Genomic DNA, 11,179 nt, shown 5'->3' on the forward strand with positions numbered 1-11,179 from the left:
CCATTGGAATAGTTTTGTTTTAATAGCAATTTATAATATTTTGTCATACAAGTTAAGTCACCAATCATGTTACACATGAATTATCAATTAGTGACATGGACCTAAACATCAACTTTATTTTTTGTTTTTAAAGACATCTCAACATCAATTTGATACAACAACAACATTAAATAAACAACTTTTCCTTTTTTTTTTGTTTTTCTTTTTATATGATAATAATCTGTGTTGGAAACAATTTTTTTTTTTAAAAAAAAAATTAATTTTAATTTTTATCAGTGTTGTGTTCCATAACCTAATCTTATAATCAAGAGGAACATTGAGGTGGTTTGAATTACATTTAAGGTAGATGTGATTACTTGGTGTGAAGTCAATCTCAACATGGCCTCACTCTTGAGTTAAAGGGACAAGGGCTCTAACCATTAAGGATAGGTAGCAACTTTTTTACCATCAACTTTGAAAATAAAATACCAATGTGAATGGCAATGAAAGTAGAGACAGAATAAAAGTAATCAAATACAAATTATATCTTCTAATTATACAGTAACTACACATGTTTAATCCCCGATGTAAGAGTCTTGCAAAAAAGTTGAAAGGTTAGAATGGCACGCTGGTACGTGCTTAGAACATGGTTGGAATTGCATTGAAAAATATAGTTTTTAAAGTCAAAAAAAGATTTTTTATTTTTATTTTTATTTTTATTTTTATCAAACATACCAGTTTTTTCTTTGATATAGCTTTTTAGATACTAAAAGTAATTTTTAAACTCTTTGACGCAATCTCAAACAGACTCTTAACTTATATTGCTCACATTTTATAGGTTTTATCTTTAATTGGTATGTATACAAAGTTGAATAATGCTACACTTACTTTTACTTATTTACACAATTGTTCAACACATATAACTGGCTTTTGAAACCACCATTGAATATGATATGGATATTTATTGAATTTTGATTCAATGTTAGTTTTAAAAGCTACTTAATGATTGTAAAATGTTTGTTTAAAAAAGTTGGAGTAAGTGTAGCATTTCTTTACAGACTACAAAGTAAGGCAAGTGTTGTCGGCTAGGGAATTGCCTATCACCCTTTTGTTTTCTTACAATGGCTAGTCCGATTCCTTTTGTGAGCGAGCCCTTTTAAGACCCACTTAGTTACCTTCCTTATTAGTGGTTACCTTATTTTTGTGGTTAGATGAATGATGACCCAACCTCTTGCATTTCTTGTGATTATGGGAATTGGATCATCGTCATTTTAAATAAAGTATAGATACTATTTATTTTATGATTATGATTTAAAGTTGGTGTATATAACGATGTAATATAAAATCAATGTTGAGATGCCTTTTTTAAAATTTAAATAATGTAAAATAAGTACACACCGTCGTTAGATGAAATTAATGGGGCGGATCTTAATTATTGTCCTTAGTTCGGTAGGCCCGATCCGTGGCCAGGGTGAATTCCTCCCGGACCCATGGGCCTTTTGGGCTGGAACGGTTGGGCCTTCGCCATAATTTCAATATTTCAATTGATTTTTTTAAAAAAAAGGGAATTTCCAATTCCAAGAAATAATATATTATCTTGGCCAGAGGAGTGGATATAAATAAATAAAAGAAAAGGATTTTCAAAGTCTTGTAATTTCAATCCGAAAGAGAAAATCTGAAGTAAAAGCACGTTGGACGAAACGGCCACTACCCAAGACTGCAATTCTGCAATAATTTTGGCGGAGCAAAAATGATGCAGAGAGCTTCACCTCTCTGTTCTTCAAACTTGCTTCCTTCGTTACCCCCCACTCTTCCGACCCGTCAGCTACTCGGAGCTCCGTTTCGAAACCGAACCACCCGGACGGCCATAGCATCCCACTCTGTTCAATGGCACTGGAACCGTCTGCAAAGTTTCAGGCTTGCCCTCCCTACTCCGTACAGCACTGGTAAATTCTATTTATCTTTTTTGAATTTCTCTTTCTTTTTGGTTTGCTTGGTCTTTCGGGTAGTGGGTTTGTTTCATTTTTCAGTTTTGTTGATTGGAAACTCAGGAAGTGAGTGAAAGTAGTGAGCTTGATTAGGAATTTGTTCCTAGTTGACACATGTTCCATTTTTTTTTTTTAGTTTTGTTTATGTGTTTAATTGGAATAATTAGTCTTGTGTGTGATGGAATGTGTGGTTGTTTGTGAATTGGCTATGGCTTGAGTTTTTTGAACAGGTAGTGCTGTGTTAGAATTCTTCATGGTTTTTTGAACAGTTTTTTGGACTGTTATCTATATCGTGGATTTCTATGATTAGTAGTTTGTTTATTCAACATTAAATACAATTTTTTTTTTTAATAAAAATCAACGAGATTAATGAGAACTCGCTTTGGTTGGATGCTTTATTAGATGTTCAAGGCTGTGCTTTCTGATTGATTTGGATTCTTTGGTCTACTTTGTGTTAGTTTTGTGGCATTTTTTGGTCCTGACTCTGAGGCTCAAAAGATCTTTCTTGCAAGTAAAAGTGATTTTTTTTTTGGCTTCTGGCTCACTGCATGGCTGTGTAAACTATAGAGAAGAAGAGTACGGTTTGGTGAGTGTTGAGTTTGAAGTGAGGTTTACTTCACTTGAGCAGCTGAATTCTCGAGATAATGTTAAAAATGAGGAATTGGGCGTAGAACATATTCATGTTACGTACACATGCATGTTTATGGAAATATCAGTGCATTAATGGGTTAGGAGAAGCCTCATTTTCTCTTTTCTTTCTAAATGTAATTATGCTGCAATTATATTATCGTTAACAATTCCACTTTAGCTTGAGGAAGGTTTCAATTCTGGAATCCGCTTTGATTGGATGTGGATTTCAGTTCATTTCATGAAAACTTATTAGATCAATACTTTCTAATCCCCTAACGTGTTTGATATCCTTTTGTATCTAGTCATATAAAGGGTATGTTTCATTGTTTGTTTTGCTGCTTCAGCTACTCAAGAGGCTTTTGAAACCTCTAAGACGGGATCGGAGTTTGTTGAAATTGGGTACATATATAATGTTCATGGACTTCAAGGGGAGATTCGTGTGAAACCCAGCACTGATTTTCCTGAATTGCGGTTTTCTATGGTAAAACAAACAATATTTTTCAGAAGACTTATATGGCCGCTTATTCTTGAGTATTCTGCATTATGTTATGAATAATCATTATTTTAATCTTAGCCTGGGAGAAGATGGTTAAAGCAACGAGTTTTGGGTCAAGAAATAGTTCACGAAGTTGAATTGGTAGAGGGAAGAGGACACCCTGGTCAAAAGAGCTGGATACTTAGATTCAGAGGAATTGACACAGAAGACCAGGTGAGGTTTACTATAACACTTTTTTTGTTTGTGTTGCTTGTCTCTTTTACCCATCTTAGTTTTTTTACTTCTGATTCCATTAAATATGTATAGAAGGTATATTTGGTGACCTTGTTTGTGGAGGTCTCTTGAGGAAATTTTATTTATCTGTTTAGGAAGGAGGAAGGCATACAAGTTTGAGCCTTCTTTTGGAAAAAAACCAATATGTATATGTTAGATTTTTGAAACCCACCAACATGTGTTTGAGTTGGGTTTGTGGAAGAATATTAGGAGGGGTTGGGGGAAGTTCTATAGTCACACTAGATTTGAAGTGGGAGATGACTCTAAGGTTAGATTTTGGCATGATCTTTGGTGTGGGGATATGGCCCTTAAGGATGCCTTTTCAGTTTTATTTGGTATTGCGCACGCAAAGGAAGATCTTGTTGAGGCTCACATGAAATTTTCTGGAGGTGCATTTAATAGAACTTGAGCTTAGCTAGAGTGGCTTAGAATTGGGAGGTGGATGCCTTTGCCTCATTCTACAGGATGTTGTATTTAGTAAGAATAAGACCAGAAGGGGAAGACCGGTTGTGTTGGGCCACTTCCAAAAAAGGGTTGTTTGGTGTTAAATCCTTTTACAGTGTTTTTGGTTGTCATGATGGTTTCCATTTCCTTTGGAAGAGTGTTTGAAGGACTAAGGTTTTGTTGAGGGTGGTCTTTTTTGTGTGCTCAGCAACTCTAGGGAAGATCCTTACCACGGATAATCTTTGGAGGCAGCGTGTCATTGTGGTTGATTGGTGTGTTATGTGCTATAGGAATGGGGAGTCTGTGGATCATTTTCTACTTCATTGTGAGGTTGCTTGTGACATTTTGAATGTTTTCTCAATCGATTTGTCTTGAGTTATGCCTAGACGAATAGTTGATTTGTTTGCTTGTTGGTAGACTGTCGGCAGCACTTGGAGTGTTGTTGTATGGAAGATGGTGTCTTCATGTCTTTTGTGGTGTCTATGGAGGGCAAGGAATGATAGGTGTTTTTAAGACCGCGAAAGGACTTTGAAGGAGTTAAAATCTCTATTTTTGAACACTTTATATTTTTGGACTGGTGTTTATGTTTCTCCTTTAGTGATTAGTTAACATGATTTTTTTGTTCTTTTTGCCCCTCCTGCCACCTAGGTAGCTTCTTTTGTATACTTCCTGTGTACTTGGGACTACTTTACGCTTTTAATGATATCGCGATTAATTATTAAAAAACAAAATGATGAAAAAAAAATTATGATGTATTAATAACCACTGAACTTTTAAGTTGTCAAAACAAGAAAACATAACAGCTACATCAAATGGAAGTTGATTATTAGCATATGTTGACAGAAAGACTGATCTTTTTTCAAATCAGGAACTTATCTTTTGTTTTTTGAGTTGAGCCATACTATAGAAAAGGTTAGCAATAATAACTAAAGGTCCCCTTGCTTTCTGACTGAAAATTAACACATTTGAGCCATTCATCGAAAGATTTTTGTAGAAGGTTAGTGCAACTTCAACTTGGATGGTGTAAGCATGCATTGTGCTATATAAGCTTCTAGAGAAAAAAAGAAAGCTCCTTTGAGATTTTGAAGTTACCTTGCTTCATTGTAACTCAAACTTACCTTGACTTAATGAAGCCTATCCCACATGCTCAGGGTTGGCCATTTTATTCTATCCAAGATTCTTGCCCTTGTCATGAACTTAACATTTTTGGCAGTGTTATGGAGACACTCATAGTATTCATGTAGCCCATTTTATCATATTAACATGCATACCTGTTGTGATTATTTGAAATGTGTTCAGGCTAAGCAGCTTGTGGGGTCAACTTTGCTTGTGAGGGAAGAAGATAGGCCAGAGTTGGATGAAGGCGAATTTTATACTCGTGATCTTCTTGGCATGAGAGTTGTTCTTAAGGTTTGTGCTTATTATGATTTTATGCAGAGCAATTCCATGTATTCTTTTTAACAAGTGTTTTATTTGTAGTCTGAAGGTCTGTTTCAGAAGAGTTGGTACAAATAAAAATTTCTTCACTACATAACTTGGACTTTGACGTTGTTTTTGGTTTATGGTGCAAATGAGAAGATGTCATTTTCTTAAAAGATGATATACGTTGTTTATATATATATATGTGTGTACATGTAAATGTATATTTTCTATACACGGACACACACAATAGGTGTACCTGTTATTATGTTTAGTCTTCTACTGCTGTGGTTCTTTTCATATTTGTTTGTTATTTTTCTCTTCTTCTTTTTTGTGAATTTTGCCTTTTATTTTTGTTGTCTTTTGGAACTCGAGCTTTGATTTTTTGAAGGCATCTTCTTTCAGGAAACTGGTGAATTTGTGGGAACTGTTGTTAACATTTACAACAGTGGGGCAAGTGATCTTTTACATGTCAAGCTTGATTCATCTGTAAATATGCTGGATAAAACTGGAAAGCCAAGGACAACAGAAACAGTAGTATCTGATCACCTTGTGTATATTCCATTTGTTGAAGCAATTGTTCCAGGTGTTGATAAGAATAGAAGAGAAATGCAGATTACACCTCCACAGGGACTCCTTGAGTTAAATTTACGCTTTGATGAGAGATCCAAGAAAGAAAGGCGGCAGCTTGTGAGGCATACTAATTTTAACTTCTACTACTGATTAATTAAAGTTCTTAAGTAATGTCAACTTTCTCCGAAGATTAAATACATGCATGCATTATGTCCATGTAATGTGTTTTTTACTGGATTTTTTTTTGTGTGGGGGGTGGGTCAAATTGAAACTTTGGCTTTTCTAACTGTATTTTGGATGCTCCTATGCATATAGACCTTTTCATTTCCACTATGAATAATCTACAGATTCTTTGGGTCATGTTATTTCCTTAATTGCTATCTCCTCTTTATCTAGGTGCTAGTTACCTGAATGATATTTTTCTGCAAGGTCAGTGAACTTGCTTTATAACAGGTGTTTGAGGGAAGGCAATTGTTGTGTACTTGTCTTCCGTGGCTTGAAAGTTCCTCTCATAGCTTGATTGCGGAAGGGAACTCCTACGATGCTGTGGGTGGTTCTAGGTGAAATATGTGTTTCTATGGATGTTGGAACTGAAACTGGTTTTTGTTTTAGATATGTGTTTGGACATTACTTCCTCTCCTTTTCTTATTGGCTTGTGTCGAAGAAGATTTTACTAGTTTACGTTCATATTATTGAAGCTCCTGATCGGCAATCAATGCTGATTCTCTTTTAGAATAAAGCAGTTGGAAGTGTTCTAAATTGGGACCTAGTTCCATTCCAATGCAGCTTGAATCTTTGGTTTTGATTAGTTGGGTTTCCCTACTTTACATGTCTTTCCTTGCAAGAAGTAGATCTAGTGCTTAAATTAATAATTTATGGTACAGGCATGGAACATCTTAATATAAATGTTTCATCTCATGTGAATTGCATATTTAATCCTTGTGTAAGTATATTACACACCTAAAAATATACAATATATAATTAATCCCTTTAATCATATTTTAATTTTTTTGGGTCTTTAATATGGGATTGTGGGTAGAATATGAAGAAAATGTGGGTGGAATGGGATTCACATCGTACATTTTGAGACTTGAGTAGAGTTAACACTTTTTTGAAACTGAAATGTTATTGGCATTCTAGTGAACTATAAAGATGCCTTATAAAAAATTTTCAGTGGCGGTCACTATAGTATATTGTCCAATGTAGATTATTATTATTCTTCTTTTTTCTTCTTTTTTTTTATCAGATTTATTTGCACATATTGGTTTCTCTACAGTCATTCATTTTTATTTTTTTTTGGACACATTTCAGGAATGGAAAGAACGGAAAAAGTTCCAGAAGCGCCTCATAGCAGCAAAAAAGAAACTATGTGAAATGGGGCAACAACATGTATTTCATGGGTTTAGATTTGGGGAGAAAGCCCAAACGAGCTTGCTTGCTGATCAGATTGTTAGTGTGAATTCCAAGTTGCTTCAACAAGCATTGCAGAATATTGATGTACCCTCCAAGAGGTGAAGTTAATGTGCACCAAGTACATTTTGTTTCTAGATCATTAGATTATGTAGGGAGCTGGAAAGGGTGTAAATTTTTTCTTTATATCTGATACTATTTAGGATTTTATCTCTCTTTTTGAACACATGGTGATTCAGTTGTTTATGTGTTCAATATATATGTTAAAATTTTATTTTTGCTAGTTCATTACAATTTGTAGTAAAAAAGCTGTTTCTGTTTGTTTACTCTACCAGAAGTGTTGAACCTGTTACTTTCACCTGACTTCTTGAATCAGATGGAGTGTAATTGAGTTGTTTGAAGCCGCAGAAGCCAAGCCAAGAAGTACTCTGAAAATATCAGAAGAATGTCTCACTTCAAGTGCAAGAAAGGAAAAGCGGGGTGCGAATTCGACTTTTCGAGAAAAGGGAGTTCATCTCATGTCTAAAGGGAAATTGGCCATTGTTTTATTTGTGGAAGAAAGCGAGAAGCAAGGAGGGGGCTATGACTCTGATCTTGTCGACTCTGAAAACTATGAGACATCACCATCTTCCCTCCTTCAGAAATTGCCTTTTGATGATCAGAGATTTGTAAAGGTGGTACTCATTTTTAGTTTTTCATTTGTATGATTTTCTATTAAATTTTACATAGACGAAAAATCTATTACTCGTATGTTCTGTGATGGATAATCTATCTGTTATATGTTCTATCTCATTGTAGTGTTTACTATTGATTGATGATGACGTCATGTCCTGCCTATTGTGTTACTGATTGCATGTGAAGGGGATGTTTTATTATTATGTGTATCAAGATTGTTTGCTTTGGTACTCGGTTGCAAATCTTGATCTTGTATGTTTCCTTATTGAAACTACAGCTTTTAAGAGGTTCATTTTCCACAATATCTGCTAAAGAATTGGGACATTGCTTTTAAGATGGATCTAGGAAGCAGTTGTTGGGGACCCAACTGATCTAGCTCTTAAACTTAAAGTAATGTATGCCAAAACTTTTGAGGCACCAAAGCTATTTCAAATGGGCTAATAGGTAAATAAAACCAATTTCTTGTACAAATATTAGAATTTCAGCAATTTGCACCCCTCCCCCCAGAACCCCTGGCAACTTGGTTACTCTTTCTCTTGCCCTTAGAATGATCTCAATATCAATCTCTTCAGAAGACTCGTACTTCAGTTTTTGATTGCTTTTAGCCTGAACATGCTCCAATTTCTTAGGCAGTAAGCTACTTAAGTATCATTAGATCTCCACCAAGATAAGCATTTTAATTTGGACTCTTTAAATTTTTGTGTAGTCTCGTTTAGAGAGTAATTTTTCAACATAATCTGATGAACTATGTCCATTGCAGATAGAAGACCATGCATCTGTACCCTTGATTTTGGTTTCCTCAGCTCGTGGAATCCAATCATTGAGAAAGCTGTTCTCCGATAATGATTACTTTGGCTTTGAATCTCAAAAGGTCAGCATTTACAGCATCCTCTTTATAGTTTAGATGTGCTGTTCAATGAGTGAAGTCATTTCAGGGTATCATTTTTTTCTTTGGCTTAGGAAAATAGAATGTTTTAAAGTCATGGTACTGTAAGAGTAGTTTCCATTGTTGTCTTTATCATGTCTTTTTTTAAAGGTACCATGGAGAGTGAATGCTTAACAAAGCTTAAATTAGATAAATATTCAAGATTATAACCTTTTAACCATTCCTATGTTTCAGCTTCTCGAAACTACAGTCAAATTCAAACTGTTTTTAACGAAACAGCTTTTACAACCTTTTATGGAATGGCCTTGCACAACCATGGTGTGCAGGGTTTAATCTAATCGTATGCCATATAGTGTCCTGTGGATCCTCTGACCCCCCTTTGATATGTGCAATTTGTGCTAGAATTTTAAAGAGGGTAAATGTTTGTATTTTGTGGAGAAAAAAAGAAGGGATATAGCTTCCTACTTGCATATAGGAATGTGTTTTGTTGTCATCTAAGAAGTTCCAATTTATATCATTTCAATTAAAATTTTTGATTACTTGTCTTCTATATACTGCTTACTTGGCTTTCATGTGTTCTAATCCTCTCATAGGTCTGGTTTCTGGAAGAAGAGAAGCTGCCAGTTGTTAGCAGTTCGCTGGAAGAACAGAACAGGCATAAGATTTTGATGAAATCTCCATGGGAAATACTCCAATCACCTGTTGGTTCTGGTGGAGTTATTAGCTTGCTTTCATTGCACAACATTCCAGATAATCTTAGCGAAATTGGTGTGGAGTACATTGAGGTTAGATATTCATTCATATTGTTCAGATTGTGTTGTGACAGTTTAAAATTTACATGTTGAAGGTGCTAGCTGAGGCTGTTGTTAAGGTCTCTTGGGGATTGTACTTGAGAGACTTTGGACCAATTTTGTACAGTTTGCTTTTTGTGGAGCAGCCTTTTTTTATTATAATTTTTTTTTTCAAAAAAAAAATCCATGTCCTTTTTCCCCTAGTCTCTGAAAACACAGAAATAATTTGGACTTGTAAAAAGAGGTGCATATGGCTCTAACTTTGCTTTTGGCTTTCAGAAAGTCTTGGGGTTTATATTGCTAGAGTCACATTTGCTTTTCATTGATTCTTTTAAGCCAATCATAAACATTCACATGAGGTGAATGCATGTTAACCATGAGAAAACATTGATTCTTCTGATTTTCCATTCTAATATTTGAGTGTTGTCTTTCTGTTTCATATGTACATGAAGAGAACAAAATCTGTTTCTTGAAAAGAATATACACCATTTATATGGTTCTCTCCCTATAATGACACAAAGTGAGAGAGCTTTAGATGTCAGGCTGCATTGTAATCTTCCTTTACCATCTCTTCATACATCTAATATTCTTGTTGATGCTTTATGTTCTTGCAGGTATGCAGCACCAGCCAAAGATACACTGGCATGAACTCACTTCTTCTTGGCTTTGTTAATTCGCGCGAAGCAGATCTGGGGATCCAAATATCAAAAGATGCAGAAGATCTTGAGGGAAGTTTCGACATGATATTCTCGATGAACTTTATGAAGAAGTTAACAAGACGGACTGATAAGCTCCAGTTCATAGCAATCCCAAAGCCAAATTCACATGTTGAGAAGGTTGACAAAGAGTGGGTTGATGTTATCCCCTCATCCCCCAACTCATATGAGCTTTGTTCTTCTATTTACAGTTCCCTAAATGCCTGTTCTTTTGATAAGGTTTGTGTAATGGAGATCACAGAGTAATATATTGATCAATTAATTTTACAAAATTGTCACTCCCATTAACAAGAGAACAAATACAAACTTCTATGTATCATTGCCATTTTTCTTATTGTTTGTGTTTTTGATATATCATAGGCCTTACCTTACTGAATACTGAGGTTCATGATAAAATACTAGATGAATTTTCATGGTTTTTGAAGGAGACATTTAAAAAATGCTTTTCAATAGGTCATTGCAGATGGAAGAATATTATGTAAATATTTATTCAAAATCTTATTTATCAAATTACATTATGGAAAATAATTTTTTGGGAAAAGTACTCATATTCTCTTGAACTACCATGCAATTTTCAATGTCTCTTAAACATTCAATTGAAGCAATATACCCCATCTCCCTTTTTTTTTTTTTTTTTTTTTTTTTTAAAAAAAAAAAAAAAACCAAGAAATTACAATGTACTCATTTTGTCTTGCAAAAATATAAAAAAACACCCCTATAAATTCTCAAAAGACAAAAAATATCCTATAAAGTTTTATTATTATTATTTTTTTTTTTTTAATGTTTGATCAAATATTTGTATTTTTTTTTCGAAATTTTTTTATCAAGAATTTTTTTGTCATTTTTTGTACAAAGGGAGTACATTTCAATTTATGGGTAGTTTGTGGAGGTATTGCAAA

The 11,179-nt window shown here is 34.4% G+C and overlaps 1 protein-coding gene across 1 annotated transcript; it reads left to right on the top strand.

The window, feature by feature from the left end:
* Positions 1 to 1,635: 1,635 nt before the first annotated feature.
* LOC132171970 (uncharacterized) lies at positions 1,636 to 10,615 on the top strand. Its single transcript, XM_059583389.1, has 10 exons — positions 1,636 to 1,925; positions 2,942 to 3,078; positions 3,172 to 3,306; positions 5,110 to 5,220; positions 5,635 to 5,919; positions 7,114 to 7,313; positions 7,589 to 7,886; positions 8,648 to 8,758; positions 9,367 to 9,558; positions 10,179 to 10,615. Exons 1-10 carry the CDS (start codon positions 1,730 to 1,732, stop codon positions 10,524 to 10,526), a joined length of 2,013 nt encoding a protein of 670 aa, XP_059439372.1. The 5' UTR covers positions 1,636 to 1,729; the 3' UTR covers positions 10,527 to 10,615.
* The last annotated feature ends 564 nt before the right edge of the window (positions 10,616 to 11,179 follow it).

The sequence above is a fragment of the Corylus avellana genome, chromosome ca2 (genome assembly GCF_901000735.1).
Source record: "Corylus avellana chromosome ca2, CavTom2PMs-1.0".
In the NCBI taxonomy this organism is placed as follows: domain Eukaryota; kingdom Viridiplantae; phylum Streptophyta; class Magnoliopsida; order Fagales; family Betulaceae; genus Corylus; species Corylus avellana.